Genomic DNA, 23,495 nt, shown 5'->3' on the forward strand with positions numbered 1-23,495 from the left:
ATTGATGACTGATGTTGTGACGGTGTGCATGTAAGTTCCTCTTGATGGTGTGCGTCCGAGAATATGAATGGGTATCCTTAACCCAACAAACGTTATTGACTCATGATGAGTATTGGGGGTCTGAAAGACTTAAGAAGATAGCTATCCTTGCAGAAATTCGACACCTACAAAAATTGTATTTTTGTATAAAATACAACATTTATAAAATATAAAGCATAAAATATAAAATACTAACAAAGTGCCCGCTGCTTCGTATGCAGAAAGGATTAAAAATAAATAAACAATATTTAATATGGAAACGGTGAACACTGAAAATGTTGTTGTACTAATACCTATTTTAATTGTTATTTATTTTTATATAAGTATTGTCCGTACCACATTTTTTTCTATTTTCCAAAAAAAAAAAAAAAAACAGCCGTATCTCTCCCCTACACATCAACAAGAAGCCACATTTCTGAGGTATTTTATAGAGGGATTTGTGTCCTCAGGTGGTAAACGCATTCGTGTAAGAAATTTTCACCTAGGTCGACATTTCCAAATAAACTTACTAAAACGTTCAGAATAAAGAAAGATTTTTCACATAAAACTAATAGTACAATACCAGACCAAAACCTAAGACCGTATCTTAAATTGTATAGCTTTTGTCCTACTTATTCCCCAATACCTATGGTATTACATGCAGCCCTTTAATATTTAGTACTATTTAGTACATCTAAAACACTTATTGCATATTACTCTTCGGAACTTTACGTACATTATTAGTATTATTTCAAATTATATAATTCCAACTTTATTCCAACGACCAAGGTCAATTTTAGTACCATTTAGTACTTTTCGTAACCTTATAACAGGTATTTCATTTCCAATTTCAGAATTTGTACGCATTAACTCATTATGTTATCGATTATGCAACACCAAAATGATACGTATAAGCTTCGAAAAATTACCCCCTTATATGAACCCAATATACACCAACCGCGATTCTCATTTCCAGCTCTATATGACATATTTTAAAATGCCAGTTGACCCCTTTACACAAAAACAAATTGTACCAAATTCTGTGCCATCTAGTACTTTTCATAGTACATATGTTTTTCCAAAGTCATCTACATCTAAGAACAAATTTTCGAATTCCAGCTCTCTTCCTACACCCATACCAAATTTAGAACGATTTAGTACTTTTCGTGTATTTATGGTATGTATTTCTTAAACCACCTAAATATACCAACGCTACACACCAACACTCACCCTGACTCAAATAACAAATTAAGTGTCTTTTAGTAATTTTCGTATACATACAGTGGCTCCAAGCGAAATTCGTACACCTAATGACATTTTTTTATTTGACTTATATCTCCGACACAAAAAGGGATATGAAGAAAGTATTTACGCAGCTTTATAGTGCATTTTGTCGACAATTTAGAAACACGATATAATAAAATAATCAACCCGTTTACATTGTTATAAAATTAAAATATCTAAAATACTAAGAATTTTAGCACTAAGCGAAAGTCGTACAGCAATTATAAAGACAAAATATTTAGTAATATAAATAATACTTCCGCATATTTCTGGTTTCAGTTGATTTCTGCAATCGATTTAGAATATTTTTGACCAGTTTTGTACAGCTGTAGTGTAAAATAGGTCGAGGCTTGTTTTGAAAATCTTTCCTATAAGGATGTTTGGAAGTATTATTCGTCTGGAGACATTTATTTATTTATTTATTTATTTATTAATCAACTTTACAATAATTCAAGCCATCAGGCCAATTAAAATGAATTACATAATATTACATATTTGTATGTTATCACCACTCAGTGACTACTCCATTTATATAACCACTATAGACAATTTATTGTTCAAGCTTGGACAGCAGTCCAGCCAACCCATGTTATTGAAACAATTATTTAATACCAGTGGTCGCAAATAATAAGCTTTTATGCTTGAAGTCAGAGTTTTGGCAGAAAGAACAACGCTTACCTTGAGCAATACATTATTACCCAGGTAGTAAGAACTCATTTTAAATATAAAATCTCATAGTTCGATCCATAATGACTTCAAAAAAATTATAAAACAAAGATTCAAATCTGAAAGATAAGCCCCACACACTCACAGACACACTGTTACGTTATGTTCTATTATGAAAATTACACTATTTTAATTTTTGCATTCAACGCATTGAATAGCATTGCAGTTTTAATTTTCGATATCTGCTGAATCGTAAGAAATTGTTTTTGTAAAGTTGAATAAACCATTTTCTCATGTGGTTTCATTAAAAAATTTGTATTTCATTTTTACGCTTCTTTCCCATTTAATCTGATACAAGTTTACAGAATTGACCCTCTCAATTGTAAAGAAGCACTGATGTTACACTAAATCGATCGTAGGATTTAACAAAAAACAGTAACATGTACTAGAATTAATTATCTTTATAATTGCTGTACGACTTTCGCTTGGTGCTAAATGCACTAAAAGGCTGCGTAAATACTTTCTTTATATCCCTTTTTGTGCCGGAGATATAAGTCAATTACAAAAATGTCATTAGCTGTACGACTTTCGCTTGGAGCCACTGTATGTTATGTATTTCGACAACCACATATATATATCAACCCTACACTGACAATAATACGCAGCCTTTAATTTCAAATTTTTAGGATTCTACCTCTATCCGTTCGTCCAATAACAAATTGTACCAAACTTAGTACCATTAAGTACTCTTCGTACCCATCCATAAGTAAGATTTTCCAAAACTACCTCAATTCTTCACTTCAACAGCAACCATAATTCCAAATAACAGGATTCCAGCGCTATCCGTGCACTCAATTCCAAATTGTACCGTTTAGTACCATTTGCTACATTTCGTACCCATAAGTACGAATTTTAAAAACTACCTCCATCTCAATCCTACACTCCAACGCCAGTCTGACCTAATTTCAGGATTCCAGCTTTATCCGTTGTCCCAAATCGAATTTGTGCCAAATGTAGTACCACTCAGTACTTTTCGTACCCATTACTACGAATTTCCAAAACTAGCTCAGTCCTACACTCCAACAGTAATCCTAATTTCAAATTTCAGGACTCAAGCGCTATCCGTCACCCAAATCCAAATTGTATCACATTTGGTACCATTTAATAGTTTTCATATCCATAAGTACGAATTTCCAAAACTACCAAATTTCGGGATTCCAGCTTTATCCGTTCACCCAAATCCCCATTGTACCAAATTTAGTACCGTTTAGTACTTTTCGTACTCTAAGTACGTATTTCCAAATTTCGAATTTCTACCTTAGTCCTACACACCGACGGCATTTTCTATTCCAAATTTCACGATTCCAGCTCTATCCGTTCACCCAAATCCAAATTGTACCACATTTAGTACAATTTAGTACTTTTGGTACCCATAAGTACGAATTTCCAAGACTACCTTAATCCTACAGTCCACCAGTAATCTCAATTCCAAATTTCGAGATTCCAGCTCTATCCGTTCACCCAAATCCCCATTGTACCACATTAAGTACTTTTCTTACACATAAGTACGAATTTCCAAAACTACCCCCATATCTCAATCCTACAGTCAGTCAAACAGTAATCTCAATTCCAAATTTCAGGTTCCAATCCAAATCCAAATTGTACTAAATGTAGTACTTTTCTTACACATGAGTACGAATTTTCCAACCCATTTCCTTTTAGAAGCACCACTTCCCAACCTTGATTTCCATACCAAATTCCATGATTCTAGCTATATCCGATCAAAGTGTACAATTGGTACTAAATTTTGTAAATTTTAGTACTTTTCGTAAACTTAGAGGCCGAATTTCCAAAAAACCCAAAAACCCAAAAATAACCTCATTCCAAATTTCAAAATTCCAGCTCTTCCCGTTTGCCTAATAAAAAGGGTACCATATTTTGTACCTTTTAGTACTTTTTGTACCCTTCTACGTCGAATTCCAAAAACCCAACCTTATCTCACCCCTACAAACCAACAGCAACCCACACCCAAACTTTAAGATTCACTCACTCATCACAAAGCTCTTTTATATATGAGGCGCTCAGCGCCAAAACGGCCTAACCCACATACCAAAAAAAAATCAAACTAACTATAAAGATTTAACTGGAACCTTTTGAAATAAATTCTAAAAAAATAGCATATTGCATTATTTTAGAAGGTAGTGTAACCTAGTGTTATTCAATGCAATATGGAGTTTTTTTAGTAGTTATTTCAGAAAGTTCTGGTTAGATCTTAATAGTTTGTTTGATTTTTTAGGACATGTGGGTTAGGCCGCCTCATATATAGATAAAATATAAAACTTTAAAATATAAAATCCATACAAATAAAAATCAAATGTTCGTTGGTAATGGCAATTATATAATTCTTTTTTTTTTAAATGTTCGTCATAACCCAACTTAAGTTTATATGCAAAATTTGACCACGCCCACTTACTCTTACTTCCCTGTGCCATATTAAAAAAATGCCATATCTTTATGAATAACAATCAAATGCCGTCATAACCCAATTTAGGTTTGTTGAATGAAAATTTTACCACGCCCACTTTTTATACCCTACACCACTATGTGGAAAGGGTATTATAAGTTTGTTTTGGTAAAAATGCATGTAACACCGCGAAATATTCGTCGGAGACTCCCAATGTGGTATACCAATCTTCATATCTCGACGAGATAAAGCGATTTTGAGATGTGTGTCCGTCCGTCCGTCCGTCTGTCCATTATAAATTGTAATCAAACTCCAGGGCGAAATTATGGACCGATCGTCACCACGAATGGAGGTCGGGTTCAGACCAGAATAGATCCCTATTTTTGTTGGAGATGATCGTGAAATATTTAGCGGGTGAAATGGACCAAAAACATAATTTTTATAGTCCGGTCAACGCGAAATTTTAAATATGGTAAGAGTATGTGACAAAGAAGTAGCTTGCAATTTGAGATGCTGATCAGACAATATTTAGGGGGTTAAATGGACCAGAACTTTTGTGGGAAAATTGTGAAAATTTTTAATATACAGCTTAGATCTTTGTTCCTGAAATACACATTTTTCCCTCGTGAGTTATATTTGGAAGACGATACTTTGACATTTGCACTGATGTCGATTACGTTGATGTACGTGATCAGATAACAGAGCTACTGCCTAATATATCCAGTTTTTTTGTTTGTAGTGTAGTAATTAACACACTAGAGGTCGCAATTACAGCTCAATAGTCACGAAATTTTGCACGAGGTAAGAGTTTAGGTAGAAGAAAATGTCTATGATTTTGCATGATGATCTGATATTATTTAGCGGATGACATAGACCATTACTTTTGTATGAAAAATATACAAATTTTATTTTTGGTCCATATTTTAATTCCTGGAGGCATATACCGGCAAAGTAGCCTACATATGGAATAATAACTATTGACCTTTCTCTTGATGCAAATTGCAATAATGCGTCTGCTAGATATCGGGCCTACTGCCTAATATATAATGGGTTTTGTGTAGAGAACCACAATTTCCTCCCATGCTAAAAATTGTCTCTATCATGACAGAGAAATTTTCAGTTCAGTTATCAAATTGGATTATTTATACAAATATTACAATATGGGATCGCCTCGCCACCTATTTTATATCTCAGGATTTAGGGTAAAGGGGATACAAACAAAATACGACCAAAGATGTGTCTCATCGAAATATTGCTTTTAGACCCCAAGTACGTTTGGTCGAAATTCGTTTCAGACAATTTGGAGTCTATTTAGCCTTGTCCGTTCATCTGTCTCTCTTAATGTCTAGTTGGCTGGTGCGCACGATAAGTCCCAAGCGGATCTACCGCTTAGACCCAAATTTTATACTTCGCAATATTTTGCCCAAACATTGTTTAAGTTCGAATGTAGGCTATGTCGATCCACACCTCCCCCAAAAAAGTTCAAAATTATTTTCGAAAAAAAGTGTGAACGATAACTGGCGAACAATCGATTTGCTACAAACTTTCCATATATTATTATTCCTTTCATATATAGATCGGATAAGACTATATCGGTCCGCACCTTAGGATACCTCCCACACGAAATTCGGAAAAGGGAAATTTAAGAGTCTTCTCCAATTTTTGCAGCAGATTGTACTTGCGGCGCAAATCCGCAAGATAATTCTCAATAGGATTTTCTGATTGGTCGAAACTTTACACATCGTATTATTTCATCCAGTTATGTATCAGGTTGGAATATGGACTATTCGGTCCGTGACATATATATGTGACATAGTTTTTATCGCCGAGTCCGAACGGCGTGTCCTAAGTTGCCACTTGTAGAGAGTAAGGGGTATATTGCCACTGTTGACAATTTGATGGGAATCGAACCAGGACATTCAGCATTCAAGGCGGTTGCACATAGCTAATTCCTACAGGTTGTGGTGTAGGGTATCACATGGTCGGCCCCGTCCGACTATAACCATTGCTTACTTGTTTCAATTTTAAAGCTTTACCTAATTAATTGCGTTTTGCGTGTGCGTTCAAAAAAAAAAAAAAACAAAATACATGTACAGTTGAACCTCGATTATGCGTGAATCGATTATCCGGGAACCTCCATTATCCGGGATATAAAATAAATGTTGGTCTTTTTTGAATTTCCTATATTTTTCGTTATAAACTTTATTATCCGGAAGTAAAAGCACACTTTCCAATAAATTTGGTTATGCAAGCAAAAGGTAAAAAAAGAAAACTGGAAATTCGCCTATATTACACAATTTGTATATTAATGGTATCACAAAAACCATGGGACAAAGTCAATTCAGATAAATCTGATGATGGTATTATGTATCCTTTTAAAATTTTGTAGATTACCTTTAGAAATTGAAAAAAAATTACTGACTCTATTATTATTGTACAATACTTTTATTAAAAAATATGTTCAAAAACTGCATAAAAACATTGCCTCCATTATCCGTGAAAATCGATTATCCGTAATGCCTCCGGTCCCGACCATCACGGATAATCGAGGTCCGACTGTATTTGTTTTTGTTTTCAATTTGAAATACATGTATTTTGTTTTTTCGAACGCACGCGCAGTTAATTAGGTAAAGCCTTTAATTTAAATTTAAATTTTTTCTACAAAAACTACTGAAACGATTTTCATGAAATTGTCAGGGAATAAATGTACAGGTTATAACTTTTTTGCAATGTTTGTAAATATCAACAATACCACCGCATAGCCGGGTAGAGCATGAAAAACTACTATGAAATACGGTGTCATTCTTTCTCTATCGCGGAAAAATTTTCGGCACCGAATGCATTGAAGTTCAGTAAGGCATTATTTAATTATACCCTATATCACCCCGTGGTAAGGGTATTATGTGTTAGTGCATTTGTATGTAACATGCCTAAGAAAAAGAGATAGACCCATAGTTCCTTCTAGGGATATGCATATAATCACTTTCTGAGTCGATTTATGAATGTCCGTCCGTCCGTTCGCAACGTACAGGTCGCATTTATTGTTCGATTTGGCTGAAAATTGGGAAAGATAATTTTTTTAGCCTAATGAAGAACGCTATTGTTTTTGGTGAAAATCGGTTCAGATTTGGATATAGCTCCCGTATATATTTTCGGCCGATTTGAAGTATTTGATGCACCAAACACGCTGTGTCTGTCCAATTTTGATGAAACACGTTAGGATCATAGTCGGGCGGTGCCGACTATATGATACCCTACACCATTGTGAATATGTAAAATATAGGAGATATATATCAATTTGAACTGATTTCTATATAATATGGTACACTTATTACTAGCCAAAATTCCGGCACACATTCCAAATTTCATGAAAATTGGACAGATATAGGGTGCTTGGTGCAGCAAATACGTGAAATCGGGCGAAAATATATATGGGAGCTATATCCAAATCTGAACCGATTTCGATCTAATTTGGCACATATATTTTTAGACCGAATTCAGTCACACATTCCAAATTTCATCAAAATCGGACGTATATATCGTGTCTGGTGCAGCAAATACGTCAAATCGGCCGAAAATATATATGGGAGCTATATCCAAATCTGAACCGATTTTCACCAAATGCAATAGCGTTCTTCCTATGGATAAAAAATTATATTACCCAATTTTTAGCTGAATCGGACAAAAAATGGGACCTGTACGTTGCGTACAAAAATACATGGACAGACGAACGGACGGACATGCATAAATCGACTCTGAAAGTGATTATATGTATATCCCCAAAAGGAACTATGGGTCTATTTCGTTTCCTTTTGTATGTTACATACAAATGTACAAAGACATAATACCCCTTACCACAGTGTGGTGTAGGGTATAAAAACTCTATATTTGCAAACAAATGACGCATGGAACGGTTTAAAAATGTATGGATTAATCTACAATTTAGGCACTTCTTTGAGGCTTAAAGACCCGACCTGTTTTTTAAATATGTTGTATCTCCAATACTACTGAACCTATTTCCATCAAGTTTGCAGCAAAAGCTCAATGTTTGCCATTGTTATGTATATTTTACGAACTTCGGAGGAGGTGGGGTACCTTCCCCACGCATTTCTTTTAAACGCTATATGTATAAGCAAAACTTATGATTATATCGGTTCAGCATACATTTTGGGAGGCAATGGGGTGTGTGTATCCTAGGCACATATTTGGAGCTAAAATACTGGACCACTCCCACTTTTTTCAATATGTTATATCTCGAAAGCAGATGGCCGCGCCCATTCTCACATTACATTATTTTTCCAAAACTACTGAACCTATTTTCATGAAATTTTTAGGAATATCCCATGGTCCCATGGGAGAATTCGACTTAACCATTTTATTTAACTTTTATAATTATAATTAGATCACTTTAATAAAAAGAAAGGGGACATGTACGATAATAAGTCCTAAACAGCATCAATGGGCGAAAAATTTCGACAACGTCCGTATGAGAATAGAAACGCTACAGACAAAATCTGTAGATACGTTTAAAATCCTCCTCGGTTTGACAATGGACCGAAGAATTGAGATAGAAAATACCAATCTTTGAATTGTCAAGCATAAAGTCCATAACAAGTTGTAATTAAAACACATTACGACGGGTCAGCAACGCGTACCGGGGTCTGCCAGTATAAAATATGAAATATAACATTTAAAATATAAATTACAAAATATAAAATATAAAACATAAAATATCTGTTAAGTGTTCTTATTTTCTATCTTATATCATCCCTCTATGTATTACAAAATTAAATTCAAATCGTTTCCACTGCAACATTTTACAAGGGTCCTTGTCCTTGCGAAACAGCTATGCATCACATATTCAAAAAACCAAATAAACAAATGTCAAAAATAACCTGATTTTCAATGTTGCCGACATCACCATCGTCGACAACGACGTTGTTTTTACGCTTCCGCTCATGACATCCTTTACGTTATGTAATTCTAAACCTTTGCAGTGAAAGTAAAGAAGCCTCAGCATTCGCCGCTTTGTGAGAATGTCTGTCTGAAAAGGATATGAACATGGAAATGGAGAATTTATTGAGTTCTCAAACAAAAAAAAAAAAAACTGCAAGCCTTCCGTTCAGCTGCTGAGGAGGCCCAAAAAAGGACAAACGAAACCAAATATAATTCCAGCAGAAAAAAACATTCAACAACGTTTTTTGTTTAGCTGACTTTTTGCTACAATCAGGTCGATGAGACAGGCAGACAGTGAGTCAGTGCGGCAAGCATTTTAATTTCAATATTAAACAAAATTAAGCTTTTGTGAAGGCACATAGTTGGCACTTTGAAAAGACAGGCGACATACAAACACCAAAGCAACGTCCTCATAGATGTAAACGTGTACTAAATTCTAGCTGCCTGGCTTAGATGATTTTCCTGGCAGTGTCGGTGATGCCGCTGCTGATGTCGGTCTTTTTGCTGTGTCGTCATTTTACTTTTGAATTTTTGGTGTTGACAATATTTTCGAAGGACCCAAATAAACACATGCACACACGCACACATAACATTTAGCCACAACGTGACACTCACTCACCCACACACAACACATTCACATACTTTTGCTAAACTTTGAAATTCATATTAAATGTTTTGACAATAGAGGAAATTCTGCTGTAAATATGAAAAGACCAATTATAAAGCAATTGGAGAAGGATGCCGAGCTGACTAACTAAACAGGCTATGCTGATGGGCCACACAGCATCATAGAACGCTTAGCCTGTTAAGTGTGGAAATTATTCAAGAATTTATGGTATTTTGTATTTAAAGAACCCATAAATTATGAAAAGCTCTTTGGAATGTTCAGCAAAAAGGAAAGAAAAAGGGTTTACTTTTTGGGATAATAATCTAATCTTACTTAAGTGGAATAAAGAAAAGTTTAGGAAAACTTTTCCTGCCTCTGAGGAGATAATAAAGTAATCTATAAATATTTGTAAACCTATTAAGAGTAGAGGTTAGAGTTTTGAGGGTAATCAACAAAATAATGTTTAAAATATTTTTATAGTGTCAACATTTTGTTATTTTATTTAGATTTTTATGCAGGGGAGAGATATTAAAAACAAGTAAAAAAGTATCAGTCGGCTTTGCCGACGGAGATATACCCTCAGCCTGTGTATATTGAAACAATTTTTTTTTCCAAAAAACGCATGTATTTAGGGAGTTTTAAAAATTTTGTGCGTTTGAACTGACAAAAATTTAGATTAGGATTTAATATCAAAAGTTTTGCGGAGGAGATACTAAAAAGAATGGATCTCCATCCACTACATATGGTACCATAGGGGTTTTTTAGACCTTCAGGGATGTTTGCTCAAGAAGTATGAACTTGCCCCTGAAACAACTTTTACCATCGCAATTGAGGCAGCAATGCAAGTTGCTTCAACAAAAATCAAAGTGATTCGAAAGCAGGTCTTAAAGTGAACATGTATCCGAAATTTTGAGTGAGAGGTACCGGATGGAGTGGACAAATATAGTCCATATTTGAACCTGATCTATATCTGGTAGATATATTAGGATGTGTAAAGTATGGACCAATTCGGCCACTCTCTTCAAGGGTTATCGTACGCACAATTTTTCCGAATATTTTTGAACTTTTGTGGGGGAGGTACCTGAAGGAGTGGACCGATATGGCTTATCTTCTACTTAAACTATGTTTGGACAAAATATTACTAAGGCCAAACTTTGGACCGAATCGGCAGACCTGTTCGAGAGTTATTTTGCCCTCCAACCTCCTCACACGGTGTCATAGGGGTTTTTTGCAACTTTCAGGCTATTTTCTCAGGAAGTATGGACTTGCCCCTGATGAAACTTATACCGTCGTATGGAGGGCAGTGAATACAAGTTGCTAAAGCAAAAATCAAAGCGATTCGAGAGATGTTCCTAAACTGAACTTTTCCAAAATTTTGTGTGGGAGGTACCCGACGGAGTGGACCGATTGAGTCCATATTAAAACCTGATCTAAGTCTGGTACACGCTCCACGATGGGCAAAGTATGGACCAAATCGGTTACACCCTTCAAGAGTTATCGTGCGTACAAATTTTCCGAACATTTTCGAACTTTTGTGGGGGAGGTACCGGAAGGAGTGGACCGATATAGCTCATCTTCGAACTTAAAATAAGTTTGGACAAAATATTACGAAAGCCAAAATTTGAACCGAATCGGTTCATCCCTTCGAGAGTTATCGTGCGCTCCAGCCAGCCAGACAGACAGACAGACAGACGGACATTGCTCAATCGACTCCAAATTGTCTGAAACACATTTCGTCCAAACATACTTGGGGTCTAAAACCATTATTTCTATGAGGCACATTTTGCCCGTATGAAAGTGTATATACCCTTCATAGCCTAAAGGCTGAGGGTATAAAAAGGATGGGTGATGCGTTTGTAAATATTCTGGCATAATTTTTTTATTACCTCCAGCATAGTATGGAGGGTATATTAAGTTTGTTTTTCCGTTTGTTACTCATTGAAATAATCATTTGCGACCCTATGAAGTATATATCGTTCATTTACTCAAAGAGTGGCATAACTCAAAAAATGCGTTTTCTGAGTAAGCAATTTGTATTTTTTCTACGAGTTCTACTTTATATTGTGTCAAATTTTCATGCTGAAATCTCTAAAACTTAACGAGTTACAACTCATTTACTACGAGCTTCGCATAATTCAACACAACAGTTTTTTGAGTTTATGAAGCACTAAGCAAATCATGCTGTTTGCAAAATATGGTCCAAGTAGTTATTCTACTTTTTGTGTAATAATCTTTTTAAGTCGGGTAGAAAATTTTTAATCCCAAACTTAAAACGCGTTTATCTCGAAACTGGCTTTTTTGAAATGTGTCACTCTTTGAGTAAATGAGCGATATATTCTTTATCAGGGTAAAATTCTGAGTCGATCTATGCATGTCCTCCAGTCCGTATGTGATACGTTTAACAATATTGATGTCGTTGTATAGCAGATAAAGTTCGTGGTTCATACGACGTCGATATTCACCGTCAACGCAGATCGGTTGTAGATCTTTCGAAGAATTTTTCTCTCAAACACACCAAGCACTGCCTTATCTGCTTGCGCAAGTATACAGGCTTCGGAACCATATATCAGCACGGGTAGTATCAGCGTTTGGTAAAGCGTTATTTTTGTTTGACGAGTTGTGGCATTGTTTTTAAAGTGCCTTCTTAAGCCAAATTAGCATCTGTTGGCCAATACAATTATTCTTTTTAGTTCACAACTGATGTCGGTTGTTGTGTTTACGGCGGTGCCGAGGTATACAAAGTCTTTTACTACCTCAAAATTATAGGAACCAACTTCAATAGTTGGTCCGATCTCAATGGACGCATTGCGCGTCGACACCATCAGCTTGGTCTTTTCGCCGTTTACCGCCACACCCACTTTAGCAGATTCTCCTTCGACCTACATAAAGGTATCGGTTACTTCTTTTACTAATCGTCCCATGATGTCTATATAATCAGCATAAGCAAGTAACATGTGGCTATTGGTGTAGATTGTGCTACTTCTTTTGACGTTTGCCTCTCATATAACCTTTTCCAGCAAAATGTTGAATAGGTCACACGAAAGGCTGTCTCCTCTTCTAAAACCTCTTTTGGTACTGAACTGTTCGGAGAGGTTCTTTCCAATTTTAACTAAGGACCTAGTATCAGTTAAAGTCATCTTACAAAGCCGAATGAGCTTTGCGGGGATACCAAATTCAGACATTGCATGGAATACCTTTGATCGGAGGGTACTGTCGAATGCTGCTTTGTAATCGACAAAAAGGTGATATGTGTCGATCTACATCTCTTGGGTATTCTCCAGAATTTGCGCAGGGTAAATATCTGGTCAATAGTGGACTTGCCAGGTCTAAAGCCACATTGGTATGGTCCAATTATTTCGTTGACCATTGGCTTTAGTCGTTCGCACAATATCCCTGACACTATCTTATAGGCAATAGGGAGAAGACTTATGCCACTATAGTTGGAGCATACAGTCTTATCTGCTTTCTTGTGGACGGGAGACAGGATGTTCAGGTTCCAATCGTCGGGTACGCATTCTTCCCGCCAGATGGAGTTAACTAGCTGATGCATACACCTTATCAGCGTGTCGCCTCCGGTTTTAAACAGCTCGGCTGGTAGGCCATCAGCTCCTGCTGCCTTATTATTCTTCAGCCGGTTGATTGCAGTTTTTACCTCATCGTGGCCGGGCGGTATACATTCTATACCATCTTCTGGGATTAGATCTGTGGTATCTTCATCGACTTCGCTACTATTGGATACCAAAATATTGGAAAAATGCTCTTTCCATATCCTTAGCACACTATCTGTATGAGTTACCAGATTACCTTGCTGATCTCTACAGGAGGATGTGCCAGTTCCAAAGCCATCAGTTTGATGTTGCACTCTTTTTGTAGAATTGTCGGACTTCTGGCTCCTGTACATCTCGATTTTTTCACACTCCCGCTTTTCCATTTCTCTCTTTTTCTTGCGGAAAAGACGTTTCTCTTCTCTCCTTTTCTCCCGATACCACTCTCGTGCGCTACCCGTTGCTACTGCTTGTAAAGTAGCCCTATATGCCGCATTTTTCTCTTCGGTAGCAGCACGACAATCCTGGTCATACCATGAATTCCTTTGTGGAGGTCTCTGGTATCCAAGTATTGATTTTGCGGCTGTTTGCATGGAGTGGGCAATATTTTGCCATTGTGTTGTTATGTTATCGGGATGAGGAGTGTTTTGATTAAGCAATTGGGCTAGTTGAGTGGAATATGCTGTGGCTATCTGTTGTGATTGCAGCTTAACGATGTCCAACTTCCGTGTTGTGTCTCTTCGTACTTTGTTTGCTACGTTTAAGCGGGTGCGTACCTTTGCTGCAACTAGGTAGTGGTCCGAATCAATGTTTGCGCCTCGGAACGATCGTACATCCAACACGCTCGATGAATGTCTTCCATCTATCACAGGATGATCAATTTTATTTCTTGTTTTCTGATCTGGAGACAGCCAGGTGCCCTTATGAATATCGAGATGATTAAATCTGATACTGGTAACTAAAATGTTTTTTGCAGCTGCAAAGTCTATCAGCCTTATACCATTGTCAGATGTTTCACTGTGGAGACTGAATTTCCCGACTGTTGGGCCAAAGATATTCTCCTTTCCAATTTTGACATTAAAATCGCCTAGTATAATTTTAATGTCATGTTGCCCTGCCCATGATGGTCATAAGTTTCTGCTAAGCCCTCGTAAAATATATCTTTGGTCTGTTCGTCCTTTTCTTCAGTGGGAGCATGAGCGCAAATAAAGCCGATGTTGAAGAATTTAGCTTTTATTCGAATTGCAGCAAGTCTTTCATTCACTGGGGTGAAGCGGGATACCAGATGTTTTTGTCTCCGATTAACTACAAATCCGCAACCAAACTCATGCTTTACGTCTTGGCAGCTATAATCCAGTGCGTCACCATAGGTGTTGTTTTGCGCCTTTCCTACTCCATCGTATTTCCTGTATGGCAGTAATATCGGCATTGTACTTTTCAAATACGTCTGCCAATGCGAAGACTGCACTTTCTCTATAAAGAGTGCGAACATTCCAGGTGCAGATTCGCAGATCATGGTCCTTAAAACGTTTGCGGGGTCGTCAACTTTAGAGGGGTTCGTTTTCTTTTCTTTAGGCTGTTTTTTTTCTAGGGGAGGGTTACTAACCCAACGCCCAAACCCAAGTTGTTAACGTTCGTATGGGTGAACGCGCGGCACATGTTAGCTCACTACCTCTAACGGGTGTTAAAGGCAGTTCCCCAGGTGACACCACGGGGAGGTCAGTGTCCACTTGAGATGAAAGAGGGACCAAGGTAAATCCTGGGCTTTGCCATGTTAAAACCGGTCAGTACCGTTCCTTGGTATCTTCCATCCCCTACGTCATCCAAGTGATCAACCAACTTATATTCCAAAAATTATGGGTATAGGTACATATATTGATATAACCATATGTAACGGCACCTCCCGATTTTCGGTATTTTTGGCTATTTTAGCTACAATTTTGTGTGATTTAACATTTGATGTTCTCAGTTGTCACGAAACTTTTCACCCAAAAATCGTCAACTCAGGTCCATGTTTTGGTATAGCCCCCATATAACCGTATCCCCCGATTTTCTGTATTTTGGGGATTTTAGCTTCAATTTTCAACCGAACCAATGTAATTTGACATTGGAGGTTCTTAGTGGTCACGAAAGTTCTCCATCAAAAATCGTCAACATTGGTTCATGTTTTGGTATAGCCCCCATATAACGGTACCTCCCTATTTTAGGTATATTAAGGATTTTAGCTCCAATTTTGAACCGAACTAGCTGTAATTTAACATTTGAGGTTCTCAGTGGCCACAAAACTTCTCCACCAAAAATCGTAAACATAGGTCCATGTTTTGGTATAGGCCCCATAAAACGGTACCTCCCGATTTTCGGTATTTTGAGGATTTTAGCTAATATTTTTAACCGAACTAGTTGAAATTTAACATTTGAGGTTTTCAGTGGTCACGAAACATTTCCACAAAAAATCGTCAACACAGGTTCATGTTTTGGTATAGCCCCCATATAACCGTATCCCCCGATTTTACGTATATTAAGGATTTTAGCTCCAATTTTTAACCGAACTAGCTGTAATTTAACATTTGAGGTTCTCAGTGGTCACAAAACTTCTCCACCAAAAATCGTCAACATTGGTCCATGTTTTGGTATAGCCCCCATATAACGGTACCTCCCGGTTTTCGGTATTTTGGGTATTTTAGCTTTAAGTTTCAAGCGAACTAGCTGTAATTTAATATTTAAGGTTCTCAGTGGTCACGAGAATTTAACGGTATCCCCCGATTTTCGGTATTATGGTATAGCCCCCATATAACCGTATCCCCCGATTTTCGGTATTTTGGGGATTTTAGCTGTATTAAGGATTTTAGCTCCAATTTTTAACCGAACTAGCTGTAATTTAACATTTGAGGTTCTCAGTGGCCACAAAACTTCTCCACCAAATATCGTCAACATTGGTCCATGTTTTGGTATAGCCTCCATATAACGGTACCTCCCGATTTTCGGTATTTTGGAGATTTTAGCTATAAGTTTCAACCGAACTAGCTGTAATTTAATATTTAAGGTTCTCAGTGGTCACGAAAGTTCTCCATTAAACATCGTCAACATTGGTCCATATTTGGGTATGGCCCCCACATAACCGCACCCCCCGATTTTCGATATTTTGGGGATTTTAGCCACAAATTTCAGCCGAACTAGCTGTAATTTAACATTTGAGGTTCTCAGTGGTCGCGAAAGTTCTCCACTTAAAATAGTCAACATTGGTCCATGTTTTGGTATGGCACCCATATAACCGTACTCCCGATTATCGGTATTTTGGGGATTTTAGCTACAAGTTTCAACCGAACTAGCTGTAATTTAACATTTGAGGTTCTCAGTGGCCACAAAAGTTCTCCATCAAAAATGGTCAACATTGGTCCATGTTTTGGTATAGCCCCCCTACAACAGTACCTCCCGATTTTCGGTATTTTGAGGCTTTTAGATACAATTTTCAACCGAACTAGCTGTAAATTGACTTGGCTACATTTTCGGCGGATCTAACCGTAGTTTGACTTTTGAAGTTCCCTGCAGTTATACAATTTTGTCCACCAAAACTTGTAAAGTAGGTTGACACTTTGATATAGCCCCGTAGGTGGTATCTTTCACCTGGCTGAACACATTTAGTTCGTTTAGATAATTTAGGCATTTGGGGTATCCATGGTCGAAAAATGTTTCCACCTAAAATTGTGAAAAGAAACTAATTATTCAATTTTAATTACAACTATTTTATGGTTGAGGGTATAAAAAGTTCGGCCCGACGGAAACTTAACGACTTGTTATGTGTTAATAATTTTAACGTAATTTTTGCAGAGATTTAGCGCTTCATGACCATGATTATAGCTCAATTAATCTTGGTTAATTTTGTAACACGGCCGTAGACCTAAGAAAAACGAATAGGCAGCAATTTGAAGAGGCTTCGTCAGGTTGATGCTTTTTTGTCATTTTCTTCTACAGTCACAATTTACATTCTTTTTTTCTGAATTCATACTGTCATCAGAATACAACCAATTTCATTGTTGCCTAATAAAGAACAAAAAACCTCTCTCCAGGTCTTCACCATGCTGTTTCAATGGGTACCATAGATACAATTACAACAAATACCAAACCAACTTGTTCCAGTCAATCTGATCGTAATTATGATTCTGAAGATGAAAATACGTATCGCCGTCGTTTGAGACATACCTCATCCACAGAACTGTATCCAAGACCATCACAATATTCTAAAGGAGATATAAGAGAGCAGGTAAAAATGTAATCACCAAACTAAATCCTAAATTAACTCAAACTTTTATTCACTCCCCCTCCAATCAACAGTATTGCTTAACTGATCGCCAAATAAATACCATCGATCGTACGAAACGTGAACGTTTCTTTGGTTGCCTAAGTCGTCGCAGTACCCCACAATCGTTTTTGGGTGGTTGTGTTGGCCGGCGTATACCCTCGGATGAAAATTTAGCTCCCTATACGCCGTTCTATAAATATTCACGTTACAGCAAACAATTTCCTAATACCACCAACAACACATCAACGTCGTCGTCGTCGAATCAAACCACAGCTGATAACATGGATATGGAAAGTTCCTATTTTCGTAGACAACCAGCATCGATATTAAGTACTTCCAAAATGGTTGATGCTGCCACAGATAATCGGCATTGGTTGGAACATCAACAACAACAGCAGCACCAACAGCAACAACATCATCAATTGCAACAACAGCAGCAGCAACTGCATCAACAGCAACAACAACATTTGCAACAGCAGCAACAACATCACATGCCGCATCAACAATTAGCCCAGCATCCAAGCTATGGGAATTATGATAATATCAGTTATATCAACGATAAAAGGTATATTTTTCCAATCTCTGCTCTGACTTAAGCCTGACTTGTTTGTTTCTTTCATTGCAGCTCATATCACTGCCCTTCCCATATGACTGTTGGTGCTGGCATGCATGCTGCAGGTGCTATGAATACACCCAGGTTTGTATAGTTTGTATTTAGGGTTCAATTCAAAGAGGATTTTGTCATAGACTCATAGAAATAAGTAACCAAAAGATTCAAAACATATAAAAACTAAGACCTTCGAATATCCCCCATACTCGGCTCCGGAACCTTGGCATTTTTGCCTCTTTAGTTCTCATAACAAATTTTAAAAAATCCACGCCTTTTGGTCTTTGGTCCTCAAAAGAAATGCATAAAAAATGCACGCCTTTAGCATTTTTGATCCTCACAAAAAAGTTAATAAAAAATTCCCGCCTTTGGTCTGTTTGGTCCTCACAAAAACTTTATAAAAAATTCACGTGTTTTGTCGTCTTTGGTCCTCACAAAAAATTATAAAAAATCCACGCTTTTTGGCCTCTTTGGACCTCATAAAAAATTTATTAAAAAAATTACGAATTTGGTATCTTTGGTCTTCACATTTTTGTTTTTTAAATGCACGCTTTTGGGCTCTTCGGTCCTCACAAAAAAATTATAAAAAAAATCCACTTCTTTTAACCTCTTTGGTACTCACAAAAAATGAATAAAAAATCCACGATTTTTGGCCCCTTTGATCCTCACAAAAAATTGATAAAAAATCCACGCATTTTGGCCTCTTTGGTCCTCATAAAACTGTATAAAAAATCGAAGACTCTTAGCCTTTTAGGTCTTCAAAAAATTTATAAAAAAAACCAGTCCTTTTGGCATCTTTGATCCTCAAAAAAATGTATTAAAAAATCCTCTTTAGTCCTCACAAAAAATTTATAAAAAATCCACGCCTTTTGGCCTCTTTGGTCTTCACAAAAAATTTATAAAAAATGCACGCCTTTTGGCCTCTTTGGTCTTCACAAAAAATGTAAAAAAAATCCACGCCTTTTGGCCTCTTTGGTCCTCACAAAAAAATGTAAAAAAATCCACGCCTTTTTGCCTCTTTGGTCTTCACAAAAATGTATTAAAAAATCCACGCCTTTTGGCCTCTTTGGTCTTCACAAAAAATGTATTAAAAAATCCGCGCCTTATGGTCTCTTTGGTCCTCACAAAAAAATTATAAAAAATCCACGACTTTTTGGCCTTTTAGGTCCTCACAAAAGATTTATAAAAAATCCACGCCTTTTGGCCTTTTAGGTCCTCAAAAAAAATTTATAAAAAATCCACGCCTTTTGGCCTTTTAGGTCCTCAAAAAAAATTTATAAAAAATCCACGCCTTTTGGCCTTTTAGGTCCTCACAAAAAATTTATAAAAAATCCACGCCTATTGGCCTTTTAGGTCCTCACAAAAAATTTATAAAAAATCCACGCCTTTTGGCCCTTTAGGTCCTCACAAAAAATTTATAAAAAATCCACGCCTTTTGGCCCTTTAGGTCCTCACAAAAAATTTATAAAAAATCCACGCCTTTTGGCCTTTTAGGTCCTCACAACAAATTTATAAAAAATCCACGCCTTTTGGCCTTTTAGGTCCTCACAAAAAAATTATAAAAAATCCACGGCTTTTGATCTTTTAGGTCCACACAAAAAATTTATAAAAAATCCACGCCTTTTGGCCTTTTAGGTCCACACAAAAAATTTATAACAAATCCACGCCTTTTGGCCTTTTAGGTTCTCACAAAAAATTTATAAAAAATCCACGCCTTTTGGCCTTTTAGGTCCTCACAAAAAATGTATAAAAAATCCACGCCGTATGGCCTCTTTGGTCCTCACAAAAAAATTATAAAAAATCCACGCCTTTGGTCCTCACAAAAAATGTATAAAAAATCCACGCCGTATGGCCTCTTTGGTCCTCACAAAAAAATTATAAAAAATCCACGCCTTTGGTCCTCACAAAAAATGTATAAAAAATCCACGCCGTATGGCCTCTTTGGTCCTCACAAAAAAATTATAAAAAATCCACGCCTTTGGTCCTCACAAAAAATGTATAAAAAATCCATGCCTTATGGCCTCTTTGGTCCTCACAAAAAATTATAAAAAATCCACGCCTTTGGTCCTCACAAAAAATTATAAAAAATCCACGCCTTTGGTCCTCACAAAAAAAATATAAAAAATCCACGCCTTTGGTCCTCACAAAAAAATTATAAAAAATCCACGCCTTTGGTCCTCACAAAAAAATTATAAAAAATCCACGCCTTTGGTCCTCACAAAAAATGTATAAAAAATCCACGCCTTTGGTCCTCACAACAAAATTTATAATAAATCCACGCCTTTGGTCCTCACAAAAAATGTATAAAAAATCCACGCCTTTGGTCCTCACAAAAATGTATAAAAAATCCACGCCTTTGGTCCTCACAAAAAATTGATAATAAATCCACGCCTTTTGGCCTTTTAAGTCCTCACAAAAAATGTATAAAAAATCCACGCCTTTTGGCCTTTTAGGTCCTCACAAAAAATGTATAAAAAATCCACGCCTTATGGCCTCTTTGGTCCTCACAAAAAATTATAAAAAATCCACGCCTTTGGTCCTCACAAAAAATTATAAAAAATCCACGCCATTGGTCCTCACAACAAAATTTATAATAAATCCACGCCTTTGGTCCTCACAAAAAATTGATAATAAATCCACGCCTTTTGGCCTTTTAGGTCCTCACAAAAAATGTATAAAAAATCCACGCCTTTTGGCCTTTTAGGTCCTCACAAAAAATGTATAAAAATCCACGCCTTATGGCCTCTTTGGTCCTCACAAAAAAATTATAAAAAATCCACGCCTTTGGTCCTCACAAAAAATGTATAAGAAATTCACGCCTTTTGGCCTCTTTGATCCTCACAAAAATTTATAAAAAAACCACGACTCTTGGCTTCTTTGCTTCTCACAAATAAATTTATAAAAAATCCCCGCCTTTTGTCCCCTTTGGACCTCACAAAAATTTTATAAAAAATCTATGCCTTTTGGCCTCTTTAATCCTCACAAAAAATTTATAACAAATCCAAGCCTTTTGGCCTCTTTAATCCTCACAAAAAATTTATAACAAATCCAAGCCTTTTGGCCTCTTTGGTCTTCACAAAAAATGTATAAAAAAATCAAGCTTTTTGGCCTCTTTGGTCCTCACAAAAAATGTATAAAAAATTCACGGCTTCTGGTCTTTTTGGTACTCACAAAAAAATTATAAAAAATCCCCGCCTTATGGCTTCTTTGGTCTCCACAAAAACTGTATAAAAATCCACGCCTTTTGGCCTCTTTGTTTCTAACAAAAAATGTATAAAACCCACGCCTTTTGGTCTCTTGGGTCCTCACAAAAAATTATAAAAAATCCACTCCTTCCTCACAAAAAAATTATAAAAAAATCACGCAATTGGCCTCTTTGGAATTCACATTTTTTTAAATCCACTCCTTTTGGCCCCTTTGGGCCTCACAAAAAAATTATAAAAAATCCTCGCCCTTTGTCCTTTTTGGTCCTCACAAAAAAATTATAAAACATCCACGCCTTTTGACCTTTAGGTCCTCACAAAAATTTATAAAAAATCCACTTTGGTCCTAACAAAAAAGTTATAAAAAATCCACAACTTTTGGCCTCTTTGGGCCAAAAAGAAAAAAAAAATTATAAAAAATCCACGACTTTTGGCCTCTTTGGGCCTCACAAAAAAATTATGAAACATCCACGCCTTTTGATCTTTAGGTCCTCACAAATATTTATAAAAAATCCACGTCTTTTAACCAATTTGGTCCTGACAAAAATTTTATAAAAAATCCATGCCTTTTGGCCTCTTTGGTCCTCACAAAAAATTTATAAAAAATCCACGCCTTTTGGCCTCTTTGGTCTTCACAAAAAATTTATAAAAAATCCACGCTTTTTGGCCTCTTTGGTTCTCATTAAAAATGTATGAAAAATCCACGCCTATAAAATATCCAGGCCTTTTGCCTCTTTGGTCCTCACAAAAAATGTATAAAAAATTCACTCCTTTTGTCCTCTTTGGTCCTCACAAAAGATGTATAAAAAATCCACGGGTTTTGGTATCTTTGGTCCTTACAAAAAATGTATAAAAAATCCACGCCTTTTGGCATCTTTGGTCCTCACAAAAAATGTATAAAAAATCCACGCCTTTTGGCATCTTTGGTCCTCACAAAAAATGTATAAAAAATCCACGCCTTTTGGCATCTTTGGTCCTCACAAAAAATGTATAAAAAATCCACGCCTTTTGGCATCTTTGGTCCTCACAAAAAATGTATAAAAAATCCACGCCTTTTGGCATCTTTGGTCCTCACAAAAAATGTATAAAAAATCCACGCTTTTGGCATCTTTGGTCCTCACAAAAAATGTATAAAAAATCCACGCTTTTGGCATCTTTGGTCCTCACAAAAAATGTATAAAAAATCCACGCCTTTTGGCATCTTTGGTCCTCACAAAAAATGTATAAAAAATCCACGCCTTTTGGCATCTTTGGTCCTCACAAAAAATGTATAAAAAATCCACGCCTTTTGGCATCTTTGGTCCTCACAAAAAATGTATAAAAAATCCACGCCTTTTGGCATCTTTGGTCCTCACAAAAAATGTATAAAAAATCCACGCCTCTTGGTATCTTTGGTCCTTAAAAAAAATTATAAAAAATCCACGCCTTTTGGTATCTTTGGTCCTTACAAAAAATTTATAAAAAATCCACGCCGTTTGGTATCTTTGGTCCTTACAAAAAATTTATAAAAATTCAATGCATTTTGGCCTCTTTGATCCTCACAAAAACTTTATAAAAAATTCACGACCCCTTCGTATATTTCCTTTTGGTATATTTGGTCCTTACAAAAAATTTATAAAGAAATCCACGCCTTTTGGTATCTTTGGTCCTTACAAAAAATGTATAAAAAATCCACGCCTCTTGGTATCTTTGGTCCTTAAAAAAAAATTATAAAAAATCCACGCCTTTTGGTATCTTTGGTCCTTACAAAAAATTTATAAAAAAGTCCACGCCGTTTGGTATCTTTGGTCCTTACAAAAAATTTATAAAAATTCAACGCATTTTGGCCTCTTTGATCCTCACAAA

The 23,495-nt window shown here is 36.4% G+C and overlaps 1 protein-coding gene across 1 annotated transcript in view; it reads left to right on the forward strand.

The window, feature by feature from the left end:
- The window catches only part of LOC141392558 (uncharacterized), a 72,987-nt gene that overhangs the window by 15,672 nt on the left and 33,820 nt on the right, over positions 1 to 23,495 (forward strand). The window contains exons 2-4 of the mRNA XM_073965493.1: positions 17,608 to 17,801; positions 17,873 to 18,405; positions 18,466 to 18,537. Of these exons, the coding sequence (XP_073821594.1) occupies positions 17,608 to 17,801; positions 17,873 to 18,405; positions 18,466 to 18,537 (799 nt within the window). The remainder of the gene's footprint in view (positions 1 to 17,607; positions 17,802 to 17,872; positions 18,406 to 18,465; positions 18,538 to 23,495) is intronic.

This window comes from Musca autumnalis, unplaced genomic scaffold (genome assembly GCF_047663935.1).
Source record: "Musca autumnalis isolate F117 unplaced genomic scaffold, ASM4766393v1 scaffold_2, whole genome shotgun sequence".
NCBI classification, from domain to species: domain Eukaryota; kingdom Metazoa; phylum Arthropoda; class Insecta; order Diptera; family Muscidae; genus Musca; species Musca autumnalis.